The sequence below is a fragment of the Amyelois transitella genome, chromosome 8, assembly GCF_032362555.1.
Source record: "Amyelois transitella isolate CPQ chromosome 8, ilAmyTran1.1, whole genome shotgun sequence".
Classification (NCBI taxonomy): Eukaryota; Metazoa; Arthropoda; class Insecta; order Lepidoptera; family Pyralidae; genus Amyelois; species Amyelois transitella.
In genome coordinates this window covers 8,137,758-8,156,192 of record NC_083511.1, presented here as the reverse complement: position 1 = coordinate 8,156,192, position 18,435 = coordinate 8,137,758, and the positions used below count along the sequence as shown (strand labels likewise).

At 34.9% G+C, this 18,435-nt stretch overlaps 1 protein-coding gene across 2 annotated transcripts in view; it reads right to left on the bottom strand.

Annotated features, from left to right (window-relative positions):
* LOC106136502 (lysine-specific demethylase 3B) overlaps positions 1 to 18,435 on the bottom strand; it is a 151,080-nt gene that overhangs the window by 39,419 nt on the left and 93,226 nt on the right. For both annotated transcript variants that reach the window (XM_013337073.2, XM_060945642.1), the window contains one exon: positions 5,107 to 5,148. In XM_013337073.2, the coding sequence (XP_013192527.2) occupies positions 5,107 to 5,148 (42 nt within the window). The remainder of the gene's footprint in view (positions 1 to 5,106; positions 5,149 to 18,435) is intronic.

Below are 18,435 nucleotides of genomic sequence, written 5' to 3'. Positions count from 1 at the left end.
GGCTCGCCGGTCCAATGCGGCCATCTTGGACCATTCGATTTTATCGAACCACCCAACCTAATATGGGATCAACTAATGATGAAACAAACTCTAGTCCTCGTGCCTTTAAAGCGACGGGTAATACGAACGAGTATTTTAAAAGGATTTATTTTGGACGACTCAATGCCTCTCAAAACAAAATGATAAGGAAATCGAATGCCTAAGATGATAAAGAGACGATATCCTACTACTATTATAAAGGCGAAAGTTTGTATGGATGTATGGATGTTTGTTACTCTTTCACGTAAAAACTACTGAACCGATTACCATGAAATTTGGTATGTAGGTAGCTGAAGACCCAGAATAACACATAGGCTACTTTTTATCCCAGAGTTCCCGCGGGATTGATAGGGTTTCCATGCGGACGAAGTCGCGGGCGGCCTCTAGTATTACATAATCAATAAATTAACCTCGGATTGGGGTTTAAATTTATGGATTGGATAAAACTTTTGCAGTAAAAGACTAAAAAAAATAAGGTTCCTGAACATATTTTTACAAGTTTTTGAAGCAATACCTACACGATTTCTTATTTACACGACTGTGTTTGTTGACAGGTCGGAAAGTAAAGCTAAATAATTTATTCAATGTTTCTGGAGTAACTTTCACTTGTAGGTATCTCTGAAAATCAGCCATTTGTAAATGCGACTTGACAGCTTGTGTCAATCAATTTTCGTCACTGATTCTCGAGAAAGGTTATGTTAAAGAGATTACATAATTAAATTATAATAGACATGATAACAATAAGAAATATCACAATAAAAATTCGGTGATGTGTTGGTTACCTATTAAATTATGTGGTCAGTTGCATAAAAAAAGCGCATTTTGATACGAAACTTTATCTACGACGAATGATCGTACCAAGGGGTGGAAGACGTGTTCCGTCCCCCGTCGATCTGTGAATAATAACATAAATTTTAAAATCAATATAATAACGGCGTCAAAAAATGAATGTTTCATAACTAAATTACACGAGCCGACACTGGATGGAAAACGGAGAGCAGTCAAACCGGTCGTGGTCGGGGTTTGCAGGTGGCGCGCGCTTCACACCTAACTGACACTTCGAGAGGTGACCCTGAACAACTGCGTAAGGATCGTACACTCAAAAATGAATGTTACAATTCGACAGCTTACAATATAATACCTATAATAACTGAAAAGGTCACGCCAATTATCTCAGAAGTCAATAAGAACCCAAGAGATTAATCGACTGCCGCTTTCAATACGATTGAAGATATTATTCAATCGAATGTGCGTCAATGAATTACATTGGACGCTAATGTATTACTTCTTCTTGAGACAAAGACGACTGTTGCATAATTGCCTCAAAAATAACCTGTGTTAACTGAGGCATTAATTCAAAAACACGAGATGGTGTTTTTCCCTTATGTTTATCATTAAATATTCAATTCGACTCACAACACAAGGCATTATCATATAATCATTATTCAGTCACATGTACGATATCATATACTTGGCTCTTTTGTTTCGATTGACTATTCTGAATTGTTTGATTCTTTCGTTGGTATTCTTTCAGCTTCGATGTTATTCGTATGTCAGTTGAGTACTTATATATGCTTAATATATTGACGTCAAAGTTATAAAACTACATTTACATATTTGTGTAAATAATGCCGCATTATCGCAGTACACGTGTCTCACGAATGTTTCATCCGTTCTACTGTTATCAGTAGAACGCACAGTAATTTCAATATGTTCAACTAAAATTATTTTGTAACACGATTTAAGTGTTTGAGTGTTCACAAGGCAAGATTGTATGATAGAAAGTCGTGCAGAGTTGCAGTGGATTTGCGAACCGGTTGCCAGGGCCGCAGCATGTGAAACTTGGCCACGTTTTGCTATATCTACAAATATAATGTTATCTGTTTTTTGAAATATTACTTCAACAAAACGCCACATTTTATAATACGCCATACAAACCACATAGTTTACATATCTATGGTATCTCTCTATCAAACACATTTCTTAAACTCAGTATTCAAAATAACTATAGTTAGTCACTGATTAATATAATCACCAATGACGGAATTGATAAACACATTTTTAAAATATTTCTTGTTTTTGTCAACGCAAAATAATGTCTTGGAAAAATCAGAAGGTCATAACTACTTACTACTGTAGATTGCGAAGTTATTTTATCACTTGTATAATGTAAACAAAACTTCACTAATCGTTACTGTTTATCAACAGTCATTGAGACTAACGTAAGAATTTGTCCGGCTATTTATATCTATACAAATATGAAGAAACAATTTACATATTCAAGTCAGTGTTAAAATTAATAATCTTTTTTCAGATAAGAATGTAGTTCAAAGATAAACTTATCCAAACAATAACTTTATAAAATATAAACACAAATATCTTAAGGCAATTAAAATATTAATCCTCAAAGACACAACGTAAAATATACTAAACGTGTTCCCCAGGGATAACAGATTCTTTATATATTCAGTCAAATAGCTAATATAAAGAAAACGCAAAAGCGTTCAAAGCGGGACGTGGCCGAAATCTATTTAGAAACATAATGGCCGACCCAGACCCTTGTCCCAATGGGTCGAGATAACAAAAGGCAAGTTCGCTACAGATCCCACATACATTACCTCCATTATTATTACGTTTTATGGTAAAAAGATAACTATCAGAACCGGTTTTGTTACGAGGCGTTATGAAACGTTTCTAATGAATCCGCTGGCGAATAAGAAAAGTTGTCGGTGATCGAGCCGCGGTACTTTCACCGGAGTATCGTGCTCTTCACTGAACTGGTTGCGTCGAGACAAACACCGTATTACATTGGCTTCGTTCGATGATCGATATCACGGGCCTTTTGTTTTGTTTGTTTTTCTTGTTTAAGTTCATTTCTATGTAATATGCGGACTTTAAGTCTTTTCTAACAGGCAACCAAGCCACCTAGTGTAGTGATTTCTATAAGTATGAAATCATATTTTTAGTATAAGATTGTGCGAGGGCGTTTGCACTACGATGTCAAACAGTTTACATAGGTAGTAGTGACAAAAGCATTGTGTATTGGTATTATTTAATTAATTGTTGATTATTACATCTATTTACAGTACTGTTTTAATTAACCTTATTTTCTATAAATGTAAATTGAGTACAAGTAGATTAATAACCTGAATTCATCGTTAGTCAGGTTATGGATATAAATAATCGCTATGATACCGATGAGCGATGGCTCATAGCAATAAATATCTCGTAATTCTTGTTCTAGATTAATCATATCCGTTGGGCGATCATACTTTACGAGTATGTGTAAAGCAGATGTTTATATGAATACTGGTCGTAACAGCCGGCAATCACACGGAAAGCTAAACATGGAGGTATATCAAAGACCGGTCTGATATTAAAATGGTTTCGGGACATTATTATTTGCATTAATTACACATGTATGATGATGACGCACGCGCTACTCGCCCAGCTCTACCGGTTACTAATTCTGTAACGTTTTCCTTTTATTTATAGCTAAGATCAATATATTTTATTATGTTGTTGTTTGCGCAAGGCAAATCTTCAATGGCTTCATATAGACATATTTAGGTAAATAGTTCTGTCTTACTCTTAGAGCTCGGACTCTTTATTTGAACCAAGTTTCAAGTGGAACATTTTTGGGTTTGTGTATAAAGTCCTACTAATATTGACGGTCTGATTTGATTTTATATTATGTAACCCTATATGTTACCAGTTTCTAATAAATAATAATGAAGTAAAATAATTAACTTTGAAGCTAACTGAGACTTTGCAGCTAATAAGTTGAACGAAGCCCATTAGTTAGTCATTAGGCGTACAATGAAATATAAAAAGCAAAAACAACAAGTTATGATGCTAAAAATAAAGTGAATCATAAGGTTTCAAGTATAAACGTCTGTTGCGAACGAAAGTTTTAGCACGGTTTCGATTCCCCTCCTCCTTATAAAATCAAGAACAGAGATTTCTGTAGGTATTAAATTACTAAAGAAAATAAAGTCTTGCATCAATGGCAACTTAGTTATTTTAAGACCTCTCCATTGCGCTGTTAGTGTCAGAAGCTGAAACCTAAAGATAGGTATTATGTCTAACTAGAACATCAACAATTATTGCAGGACAGAATGATACGATTAATACATTCACATTTATCATAACGATTTTATTTATAACCGCAATAAGTGGACGGTTATTAATTAGGTTTGTGTAGACTCATACAAGGTCGCATTTTGCGCAGTTGTTGACAGAACAGACCTGAGCTATATATGAGTGAAAAAATATGATCAAAAATATAAATAAAAATCGGAAAACGGTATGTTTGACAGTCTACATACATGAGCTTTGAATAGGGATTTATGCAGAAACATCTATCGAAAACGATGTGACCCCGTTACATGTTGCCTAATTGAAATTCAGAGTAGCCAATGATAATAACAAATATATTGTCGTTCGCAGCGACCTCTGCCTTTTAAATCGAATGGTGTGATGCATAAACAGTAGTTATACATACACAGATGAGGGCTCGACAAACAAACATGCCTATTTGAATGTGAAATGAGAGGCGGTGATCTCAATTTTTCAATATAAACAAGTTTTAAGTAAGTACTTGTGGTGAAGCCTAAACTTTATTTAATGTAACGTCAGGTTACTCTTTAAACTTTTATTCACAAATACAATAGCCGTAACTTAAAGAAGCAATACCGTAACTGTTATAAGTATATTCTTTTTGATGTGTTTGTTATTGCACGATATAGTTCCTTCATAATATAAAATCGATTATTTGTTCATAATTGTGATATTTTCAGGAATAAATGGATTAACAGTTAAATACGATTCGTTCGTATATTCTTGTTCATCAAAATAAAATGATTAAAATACGAGTAAAGTATTTTAAATTCACCAGTGTATCCGAGTCCTTAGCAAAAGAAAATAAAAAAAAATCCGTTGCGTTAAAGATGGGGACAGGGGTACGCCCCAGTTATTTGGTATTGAAATATAGTACCGCGTTCAATATGAAACACAAACTGAATACATATCGAACGACAGGCAGGACGAATTGTAAAAACATTTTACCTTTTTTGTTAATCTCGCTGGATTCACGGCCGGGGGGTGAGCCTGTAACAACATACAGAGTTCGATTAATAAAAGCGTAGTGGATGAAAAAAATATCACGTTTCGTTTTTCATCAAAGGCATTTTAAAACATATTCTACTAGTTTTTGCACGGGACTACGCTCCCGTTTTACCCAAGAAGTGTTTGAGTTTATCTATCACAAAAAAAAAAGGATCTAAAATACTTAATTTGTCATTCGTATAAATATGGAAGAAATACCAATCGCTTGAATAACAGACCATATAAATAGACATCAAGTTGGCCACAAAAAAACTGGTTCAGCGATAATGGAAACCTCTGTCAAATTAAAGGTCAAATATATTGGGTGAATATTTTTAAAGCCGACGAGAATAGCAGGCCTGACCGGACCGAACTTATACTTACCCGTTCGTAAAAGGCATTCTGTATAAACAACATTTTTCTACTTGCGCGCCGTTTTCAACTAGTATAATTTTTTACTTGTTTTCATGCCTGACATTTTTTTATTAAGGACGATCAATTATTGTTGTCTAAAGTCCGTTATTCTACCAAAACAGTTATATAAGGCTCGTTTAATATTTTTGAAGATTTTTTAGCTGATGCTTCGTCATCGAACTGCATTATCTTTGTTTTTTTTATTCTTTATGCAAATATTATGATAGAGAAAAATAAAAAACAATTTTAATAGAGAAAGTTATCAAGTATATAATAATATAAAAGTAGGTGGACGTAATGCGGCTGTTAAATGCAACTGCAATGGCTGAATGCAGTCTGATACGGGATCGGTGTATCAATGCGGCAGGTGGGCTGTTCCCACCCGCATAGCAGCAGCTGGGGCAAGGAGGTTCACTAACCCTTCATACGAAGAAAATTATGGGGACTTGAAATGGCCACATTTATGAAAGCGTCAAATCGATTTATCGATAAAAGGTGATTCGAACACGTGTATTAGATGTAGATATTAATTATAAACCACATGATTCATCAAATATTTACCGGTAGATACGTAGGTATTAGTTCCAATTAAGTGCTAATAGTAAAAGACAATGTTTTTCGTTTCATAATTTTTGTTGGAAACGGAATTTACAGATCCGCGATTTATATGGATTATTATGTGTTAATACGCCACATAGGTAGTTTATATCGAGGTTGTTAACGTCAGTTTTATGCCCTTTCAGATTAGAACACCATATTTGGACGACAGATTTGCAATCTAAAATTTGCATTATACGTTATGTGGGGTTGAACAGTTAAGCTCGTATGATTATTATCATTGTGACATGTGTACACACACATTCACAATGATAATAATTGTTGCACACGCAACAGAACACAATAATGTTTAATTAAGTGAGGATTTAACCATTGCTAATTATTGATGGAATGTCTCATAATACAAATATATGTTTTGAAATCGTAAACATAACCTAATAATTATTAATTCTTCTTGCTTCGCATAGCAAACTACTGTAATGAACAAATTGTGAATGTCACAATAATTAATTAATAAAAAAATGTAGGTAAAACGAGGTAGTTATTAAAGTTACATAATAAAGATAAAAACAGATAAAACTAAAGAAAATTACTCAATACTTGTCGTAAAATCTACAACTTAGAAATCTTAAACAGCTTACTCTTTTACAACGATAATTACATCATAAACACCAACACCAAAATAGATTATCTAATAAAAAGCCCACAACAAAAGAAAACCAGTAGCAAAACTCTATTGTTTTTTTTAACTACAACACTCCGAAAAATTATAGCAGGCATTCCAGTTGTCATAAAAGTAGACGATCAAGTACAGGCAGTTCCCAAAGGGCGCAGGTGGAGGCTGGGTTATTAAGGGATTTCGTCTGTCACCTATCCAAATTATAAGGCGCATACAATGCACTGGCGTCATAATAAAACCATACGTATGACTATTACTATAGCCAGTCATCCCCTCATTTCCATGAATGTAAAAAAAAGTTTTTTTTCATGGGGACCGTGTGTATAAACTAGTTGACCTAAAATTTCAAGTGTGATTCATTAATTGTTATAAATTTATGTAGAAGGCGCTGGCAACAAGTCATATTTAATAATAAATGACATAGTCATGAACAATAACACCTTATTGGAAGCAAAACTAGCACGTCACTAATAAAATGAGCAAACGAGATGAATTTCTGAGTACAGTACTGACAATTTACAGCGTACACAAAGTAGGTAATGTAAAAATTCCGACGCCAGTCGTGAAGCATGTGAAAACCTGGATAAATAGGCTTAATAACCTAATCGCCTTTGCGGCCGTTGCACGCACGGTCTAATGACCACAGACTTAAACAAAAAGCCAGTCTTTCCTCTTGGAGTCCTTTCGTGGCAGGCATGCGGCCTAACCAGTTTCAGGCCCGTTTGGTCGTGAGAAATGAGGACTTGGGTGCCCGACATATGTTGCTCTAATGAGAAATATATTTTCATTAGAGACGCTCTAGGATTGCGATCTATTTACACCAACAAAACAACCTTATGACTAACACTTATATATATTTAGTCAGCGTAAACATCATCCATCCAATCACAAGGAAAATTTATTAACACGGTATTATGTAACGAAACGTACTTACATTTTTAGATTGGTATTCTTTACGACGATAAACCTTCACAGATAACTCTTTATCGCATCGGTCGTTTCCATTCAGATTCAAAGTACGTAAGATATCTCCCCAAGTGTAAAAATCAATTTAACATATAAATAACACGATTTTATCTACATTTTTTTAATCTTTGCTTATTTGACATTGCTATTATTATATTAAAGAAAGTAGGTATCAATTACTGATTTTCATATTAAACTTGTTTAATGTTTCGCTGACAAGTAATCAACCTGTATTGTCCAACTCTCCACAGCTTCCTCATCGACATGGGAGCCAATCAAGTATCGTTCATGTAAGTTGACTGATGTAACACCGGACAAAGACCAATCTCCTGCCATACACATACAATACATGGTGATTTGGAGAATATATTTTACCCGAGAAACAAGTAAGCCTTTTGATTCAAAAAGTTCTTTTCCACAAATGCTTGCGAATTACATAACACGAAACACCCGTGTAAAATGTAACACGCTCGAGTTACACGAGCGTGTAACCAAAGTCTGGAATGTAGCTGCATTGCAGAGATAAACGAAGGTATTCAATTGTAAACCCGAGTAAGTTCACACAACTACAACGTCATTACTGGGAACAACGGAGTCTGTATATCATCGCCCGGTCTATGTCATGTTTATCGTACTTCGGAAAATGAGCCGCATTTGGCACAGGTTGATGCTGTAAAACAAACAAATAATAAGTTGGAGCGGTCTGCGCCTTCATATGTTCTCTAAAAATAGGTGTGTTTTCATAAACCCGATATGAGAGTTTACGCAGAACTAGTCTCGGAATGAGGTCGGCGAGTTGGCATGCGATATTCCCCACAGCCGAATGTATGGAAGGTAATAAACAATGTGCTGGCTTGTTTACCGTGTAACAACGTATATCTACGTCAAAAACTACATTATTCAATTTTGAAAGCGATGGAAACACGAGGAATTATAAATTGATTTTGAACGGTTGATAATAAGTTAAAACAATAAAATCACTTAAGATAAATTCACTGTTATCCTACTCGATAATGAAGATAAGTGTGATAATGATAACAATAGTGACTGCAATGCAATAGGGTAACGTTACCCATAAAAGAACTTCTCCAGGAAAACTATATTTATCAAAATAATGTAAACATTACATTTTAAAGTTTAAACGACTAACTGACGGTAAAAAATACGACATGACGGATTAAAAAAGAAAATAGTCATTTTCTTTTCTTGACTTCACGAATTCAATGTTTGGATAAATTCTTTTCGAGCTATTAAACACAGCATAAGAAGTGAGGTCTCATTCACTAGAAAATAATTGATACCTCGTCGTATAATCGCGTTCACCAGTAGAACAGAAACCTTCACGGACGGTTGAGCAAAGAAGGAAACTATTGCAACTGAAACGAATTCGCAATTTTTTTATCGATCGTAAAAAGTAGCATAAAACATTAATCGATTGCAAGTATCCAGTTGAGAGATTCCTCTTTCGTACGGCGAATAAAAAACACATTAGAACGACAACTGTTGCGTCGCGGTCGTGGGATGAATAAAAAAGTTGAAATCGAGGTCACATTACTCTGTGTTAGTAAGCAGGGAGCGTGGCCGATACTCTCTTCATTAACACTGTGTTGTGGACGGTACAAGTGCAGTTTTAAGTTCTGAAATAACCAAGAGTTTCTTTATTCAGCTTACAATGTGACATTATTGTCATAAGGGAGTATCAGATTCTTTGCAATATGTATAGGTTTACATTTAGTTTTTCGGTGTAAAAACAATAGTTCAGTTGGTAAAATTTTCCTGACAGTAGTCCTGATTAATTATTTATTTTTCAAAATTGAGTTCCAATTAAAAGCCATCAATTATGTAGTAGAAGTTTGGTTTTCTGATACTTAATCTTTAAGTGATTCAGATTTATCTACGGGGAGAGAAACAGAACAAGACATTGAGAATCTATTACAATTGATAATATGGTCGGATCTTGACTGAATAATCCAGTATTGGCGTCAATTGTTCATTTCAAATTCATTGTATAAAACATAACGTGCTTGACGTCACATCTCATCACCAACCCGCTTGTATTTTGCTGTTGATAAACAGTTTGTACTAAAGAAACCCATAACAATGCCAATCTTCGCTGATTGTTTATAATTGCGAAACACACCGCAACCTGCGTCACGAACATGACCGGAATAATGTCATGAACTTGAACTGAAAACAAAAATCCAATTCTGTGCCCCGTCTCGGCAATGGAGGTCGTTAAAACCCACGCATTCTCTGCGTTCCCATGGCCATCGGAAACAATACCAAGATCGCGAGTGTCGAGCGCATAAAGCCGAGAACAATCGGCGTACTGGAAACAAGAGAACGATATAAATCAAGTTGAGCATTGCGTGCAACGGCCTGCTATAGATCCTCGCGTTTCTGCTCGCCTGCCCGAGCCGCTGTATAATTACCGAGTACTTTCGCCAACCAACGGCCCGACGACGCCATCTTGCTATTTATATTGCAAAATGGCCGACGGCGGGCACAGTCAGTTCCCATTTCTTTTATTATTAAAAAGGTCGATGCACGTGCTTTGAAACTGATGACAGACGTTGAAATCTAATAAAACCTGTCGTTTGCATTAATGAACCTAAGCAATGAACATGATCTTCGGAACCTGATATCCAAATGATTATAGACTGAAATAACATGCAAAACTAAGCGTTGTATAACATACATACATATAATCACGTCTATATCCTTTGCGGGGTAGACATAGCCAACAGTCTTGATAAATAAAATAATTTTAAAGAATTTCGGTATAGTATATGTACACATTTATCAATGTCAAATAAGGCGGATGGTTACTTCGGGGTCTAAACAATGTAGAAATAAGAATGTTAATCGATGAGCTGAGGTTGAGATTGGGATCTTTCAATTCGTGAGCGAGGCCTGTTTAATTTGCATTGAATAGCGGTAGCAGTTGGTTGCAATGTGTGTGAGCATTCGTGGAGGTCACCTTGACCACTCAAGTGGAGTTGTGTTTTTTTTAAATAGGACAACATAATACTATTAATTAAACATTAATAAAGAAATGATGAATAAAATCAGATGACTTAATAAGACAAAAATTTAATCAAGTTTGATGAAAAAAGAACGTCTACAAATGTTATTGTTATTAGTGTTTTCATAAATATTGAACTTGAATTACGACGCAATATTGTAAGTAGATGCAATGACTAGTAGCCAAATACATCAAAAACATATAAATTGCACAACGAATCATAGCACTAGAAACAAGCTGATAGCTTATCTCAGACAAGTGGGTCAAATGAATACGGCTGTTATAAATATGATATAGATAGATGGTATCATATCAACATAGGCATGCCAAAGCATTTGTCGCCGCGCCAGCGATAAACGCGCTTCGAATAATCCGTCAGTGATAACGTCACGTATAAAAATAGTAATTTAAAAATTCGTTGGAACTTCACTCGACTCGATTTCCTGTTCACACTTAAGTGATTCTACACAGGAAACCGAATTCGAGGATAATTTCAATGCAGATCTTGCAGGAGCGACGTTTAGTATTCAGATAGTTTTGCGGGCCAATGGCGAGCGGTTAGCATTCGGCTTAACGCCTTGAATATGTATGAAATGAGTACATAGTGCGAATTTTGAATGTGTGAGCCATGACACATATAAAATAAAAATATGGTAACATGTGAAAATTACCTATTTCATTCTACAATTTTATATAAATTGATATCCAAAATTTTCGTAAATTAAAGTTCTCTTCTAGACATTGATGTGCTGCATAGTTACCTACAGAAAAAATTGACAAACACGAGAAACATTCTACTCGAGCTATTATTACGCATCGTTAGTTGAACAGCAGTGAGCCATTTTCGTAATTTCCGCTCGGTAAATGTCCTCTAACATCAATGATTACCGCTGAGGCAATGGCCTCATTTCTAAGCACACTATTGACTAAAGACAATTAAATGAAGAATTCAGTAGACAATACCACGTTTTTGTTTGTAAACGATGACAAAAAAAGCAAATTATTAGGAATAACACGACGTTCCAAGAAAAGAGCATGACATCATAGCGTGCGAGTAGAATACAATGTGAATAGCCGTATTAATGGCTAATGGCGGAGAACAATGGTTTGATAACAAAAAAATGTATAAGATGTACGGCATAGATTAAATTAACTTGAGACATTGTGTCGCAGTAACGGTGTAAAAAGTAGAACTTAAGAGAAATTATAATGTGGTTGATGAATCATTAGCACTTGTACAAACAGATGTCGTGCAGGCATTGATTGGCTCATAAGTCTGGTTGCCCGCATGTCGTGTTCACGGATGCGTTGTTAACACATGTTATCTAATGGCTCCAACCCGACACGAGTGTGTTTAACGCCTATTAGGCATGCACAAAAATAACAAATAACAATAAAAAAATGGCTGCTAGAATGCTTAGTAGTCTAAATAATAATTAAATCCTTTGCTTTGATGTCATATCATAAACAACCATTTATTTAATTATCTATAGACAAACATAAAATTGACTTCAACCGGTTGTCGATTTATATATAAAATTCCATCGAAGAAATAAATTCTCAGAATTCGTTTAATAGCTGTTTCTCACATTTACACGTTTATTAACCTGTTGATGTTCTTGGAATTCATTCTTAATAAAAACAAGGTACTGTTTCTTTATAGATCTCTAATAATATAATAAAGGATAGGAAGGAATATCTTTTGATACCTTTTTATTTGTTATCGATAAACTAGAGTAGGTTCTTAATTCTGTAATTTGGTAAGAATTAAGAATCGTTTCAGCTTTCAATTTTCTGTAAGTACGAGTACCTACTTAGTTACACTTCTCTTTATGTGGTGTTTCATCCCTTTGCCCCCATTCATTTATCTCCAACTATAAGATAAACTGCAACAAAATCAGCTTAAAAATTGGCAAGGATATGATATTGCGAGTTCCATTTCGCAACATAGACGAAGCGAATGTCAGTTGGTATCATGTCGGCCGCCATCTTGTCCGCATGTGTGCGTGGCGCGGCGTGTCCGGGCGGCAACGCGCACGCCGCCGAGCGGAACCACTCATGCACACCACGTGGCATTCTGTTTGTGCAAGATTCCATTCCCAACGAGTATTGATTGCTCCGCACACCCTTCCATTGAATCCGCCCGTAAATCCAGGACAATAAAGTGGAGTATTTCATACAGAAAGTAGAAGTTATTAATTTATTTCGACTTAATACATAATTACATATTTTTTTTTAGTGGTGTGTAAACAAAGCATCAGTAGTAACTTTTCTAAGGAATATATAAGAAGTACCTATCCTATAAATGATAAAACAGTATATTAATACTACCTATTCAGACGACTACGTTATGTCGATTCACGTAATCTGAGAATAACATATATCTAATAGTCTGTTCTCCAGTTTCTCACAATTTCCTAGTATTCTATTGTTGACTTACTTCATAAATTCTCACATGCTATTCAGTTTTCGAAAGGACAACAGCTACACAACACATGTGTCTTACAATAAGCACCAATAAGTTTATATAATCAAACCATCAATCAATCAATACATTGTATGTAAATGTTACATCATTTATCGTATGATACTTAAAATACAACAAAAGTATTTGTTGCAAAGCAATACTGACTATATTGCAAATGATGAGAGTTAAGAGTATCAAAGTATTTGTTATTGGCAACCATAAAACGTTGCATGTGGGAGTAACTTGTAAAATTACTGTATTTTCGTGACAAACGTTTCCTCGCAGACCCATCACGCCATGCGTGACTCACAATTATACCTACATATTTCTTGCTTGTTATTATTACGTTACGCGTTGTTGCCTTGCCAGCTCTACGCACATCAGTGATTTTTGTCTCATCCGTAACAATCTATATTAATTTATTTTCCCTGCCTTCACAGAGACATTTTAATAAAGTTTTGACGGTTTAAATGAGGCTACGCCTTTAGACATTTGCTTCATACTCATGCAAATCCACTTAATCCGGGACTTCATACACAGCTTCTTCATTAACTTTAGGCCCTTTGCTTGTGAACATTAGTATGTGCGCCCTGTCTCGACAGCTAATAGGGTGGGGCGGGCTTCGGCATCAATCTCGTCGAGGCGAACCTAAAAAGGTGGGTTGCCGTTATGTAACTCACATAAACAGGCCCTCGGGCGAGCATACATAATGCAAAGAGTTTTTATCTCGACGTCTCGGTTCAGGCACGCATCAAGGTAGTTATTCTGTAGCCTTGCATGCAAATGTGGTTAACGACTCGGCTGCGTCCGTTAAATACTAATTATATCCAGCTTAAGCATTCCCTAAATTATGGCAAACGTAACTGCCACTTAGTTTTAAACTCATTGACGTAGTCTGGAAAGGTTATTAGTAAAAATGGTAATTTATATTCGCAGTTATAATAACATGAGTTTAAAAATAAAATAGAATATGTAAGATATAGCCAAAGCTATCGTTGCCATCACGTAATTCGTGAAATTTAAAGACAAAAAGTGTGTAAAAACTGTTTGGGCTGGCAAAAAATTAACGGCTACAAAACCTAGTAGAGTGAGATGGATGCATATAAATTTGCATTCAGTGATGTGAGATAGATAGATGTGCACGCCGTCCAGCCCGCCTTGCCTCTTTAGTCACGCGCGGTAAACCAGCGTTTCCATTTTTCGCGCTCTCGTCTGACCTCGTTGGTTTATCGCTATCATGTGGCTCAATAAATTGAATGGATTTGACTGGTCGAGTGGCGAATATGACACAGTTAGCAAACAAAACAACGAAAGATAAACTTTGAGCGTAATCGTAACATCGAAAGTAATAACTAATTTTTGCAACATATTTAAACTTTATTTGAGACGACTAATATAATACAAAGTTAGCACAGGGATATCACGAAGACAATTTGATATGTTTTAACTATTGCTTTTTTTGTCACTATAATGTTTATGCTTTTGATCAACTGCAGTCTATTTGACCTGGTTAATAATAAAGTTCGTAGTCAATTAACGAGGCAATAGTTTTGAACTTTCGACAGATGTGTGTAAACGAGCACAATTGCTCATGTGATGCTCACATAATAAGACGCTATTTTTAGACGTTAAAAGTGTACCATCACGATAGTCGTGACTGCGAGATGAAGAGCATAAATATTGATGGTTCAATTAGTACAAAAATGTTAAACAAATTTATCTTCAAAAGCTGTAAGATAATTGGAACAATTTCAAGGTCTATTGTATGCTGATATTTCAGAAAATTAGTTTCTCATGAAATGAAACTAAGTAGACGTTTCCGAGGCGAGTCAAGGTCGACAAAAACACGAACGATCCCAATAAAACTGCGATCACGATCCGTGACTTAGCTGCTCCGTGTTTCGTGTTCTCATGAACATTTTTACAATATACAAATTTTATTTGTAACTCCCTTTATTAGTAACATACCAATTACGATCCAAGTAATACGCGTAGACTATTGCTAAAAATGGTTCTTACTTCTTTTCTAATTAAGTTGGCCTAAATAAGCGAGAAAATAAAGTTCCGCACTTAATGTAACTACATCAAAAAATACATTTTTACTGAAACTTTTGTTAGTAGAACTAACTTCATATTTACCTTATTATGATACACACACAGAACTTCTGTGAACTCAGGTCGTTTGGAAAACAAAACTAACTTAAAGCAATGAATAAGAAGACACTATAAATTAACTCGGGTAATGTAATACAAAGTTTATTCGCAGCCAGACAGCAATTACGTCGAGAAGTTTAAGCGGTATTCACGAACACCAAAGAGATGGGAGGCTTCCCTCACCCCGCCCCCTCCCACAGCTTTCACCCCTTTGAAACGGTTCAAACTCGCGGCAGGGGGTAAAATTGACAAAGTTCTACCACCCTCGAGCTTCTATCCGATTATTTTGGAATCTTTCAGGGCTGCTAAACTTTCTTTGACACTCGAGCCTGAGATAAAAAAGTTTAATCTGTCAAGAGACTAATTGAATCTAATCCGAACTCATTACTCACTGTTTCAGAATTGTTTAAGTTGTTTAATAGTTTTCAATGTTGATTCAGCTAATTTTAAATTTTTATTGGCTGGTTATCATCGCGGATAGATGATGATTAAAATTGGTTTATTACAAGGACAGAATAATAAAATCATAAAGAAATATAGAGTCAAGTGTGTGCAATGCGAAATATATATTCTCATCTTAATACGTCCTTAATAATCCTATTTGGTCTATTATCTGAAATGTTAATATCAAAACAATTATAAGCGAACTGTTATTCGTTTATAACGCTATAAAGCAAAGATACCACTAACATAACTATTTTATATGATACTTAGTAGAAAAAGTCGCAGAGTATAGGCGAAAGTTATCCGAAGTCAGATACTTCCACAAACTTGGGAGTTCCGAAGTAGTGTCGGCAGAAACTTGGCTGCTTCAAAACTGTAATGGCTGAAGGAGATTATCTACAAGTTTGTCACTATTCGCAAGCTCCAGTAATGCGATCCTTAATTACTTTACCAACTTCATATTATCCGATTCAGGCGACGAATGAGTTAAATAATCGGTACTTTAGGTAAAATAAATAATAACAACCCTAATTAATTTAAACAACCGAGTTTGCTTTAATTTCGATCTCCAGAGAAATACCATAACAAACCGAATTACACAATTTTAAAAGTAAATTAAAAATAACTAAATGAAATATTTACAGAAATGATTGACGAGTAAAAATAACACCATTTAATTGGCAGCTGAAGTTGGCAGCGCGAACAATAGAGTGTAGGAACAAAGGAAAGTTCCGCAACAAGAAAGTTGAAACTTGAGAAAGGCTTGCAGCTCCTTGTGAAATTTAGGGTGTTACAAAAATATTTAACTTTGCAACAAAGGAAAAACTTCAGGTATGTTTAATGGAATTGCTAAATTTTTAAGCAACTAAAAAAAAGGTAATTTTTCTATTTCACGTCACGAAAATCACAACTCTTCTCTCTCGGATATAGGATTAAAAAAGATAATGGGATAAGTTATTTAGTACCCACTAGCACAAAAGTAAATTATAGTTTAAAAGTTTAAATAGTATTGAATTTTCTAAATAAATTCATGTAAAGTTCAACGCAACTGAGGAGAAAACATGATTTGCAATTGTTCAGACACTATATTAGAGCGTGAAGGTTAAATCGTTTGATATTATTGGACTGGAACATAATTTGGTGACAACAATGTTTAAAGAACAATTAATTCATTTATAGCAGACACGAGTCACAAATGAGAATGTACAGCAAAGATTAAATCGCCAAATAGTCTGTGTGTCATGTCATTTTGATCAGATAGACCTTTGACCTCTTAATAATCCACGTCGATCACGAAAAAGAACGTGACTAAAGTTTACAAACTAAATTCGGAATTCCGGAGATGTAGTCCGAGGGTCGAGGGTGAAACAATAACTGTAAATTAAGGCTGAAACTCATTACCCCAGGTCTCGCGTTGTTAGCATATAGGGCGCCACACGATCGAACTTTAATTGGTTCCGAGAAACTTCGGCTAAGGATAATATTATAAACTCAGACTTGTTTGAAGTTATTTCAGTTAACATAGCGAATTCGGTTTCCTTTCTGGTTTATATAGTAACATTACCACACTGTATTTATTCAGCTTGTTTGCACAAAAGTATATAACTTATTTTCTACTTACCTAAGTTTAAAAATCAAGAACTTAAATTTACTTCATTGTTAGTTTCTTGGTATTCAAATTGCCATTATAATCGTTATATATTCCAAATAATATTGATATTCAAGCTAACCGCTCGTGTAAGGTCAGCTCCAATGTATACATAATGTATCGGGGAAGTCATCAATCAATATTTGAATCAAACACTCAGAATTCGATTATGCGATTTATCGCATTACCGATTCTGGCGCGATTCCAATACAAATCAATGCAACTACGTGCTACATTCATTGTTATAATTTCAACGATAACTATAATGTTTGTACCTATCATTGTTTAATCGTATGCTTATCGGCGAGCATATTGGGAAATTTGATTGTGAAATAAAAACAAGAATTTTATCTTAATAAAATAACCGTTCAATGATAGCAATTAGTCATTTTAAAATCCGAGAAACAATATTTTAAAAATATTTTAGGACAAAACAATCATCATAAGATATTTAATATGAAGCATAAAACCTTTATGAGAAATTCTCATAAAATTATAAATTTCTGGAGTTCGTACGCCCTTGAAATGATGAACGAACATATTGCGAGTGTTTGGAAAGCGGCCAACCAATTTGCGAAGGCGCCTTCATTCGCTTGTACTTTAGAAGGTATAGCTATTATCAGTTGTAAAGTAGCACAATTATTGGGAAAAATATAAATGAGAGTGGCACTATACAGTATTGAGTCTCTTACTAATTTAAGGCCATCTAGCTCTGCTCATGAAAGAGATAAATACACCTACTGTCACTTACAAACGAGTCATATTAAAAACTGTTTTGATATTTAAATTTAGTTTGTAAACTCCAAACACAAGATATTTATACCATTTCGGTTAATTAACAACCACTCTTTAAAAATAGAAGAGTTCTCATAAACATAATAAAAAAAAATATTTAAAAAATTATTACGTACTTGTACTATACGGTCACCAGCCTC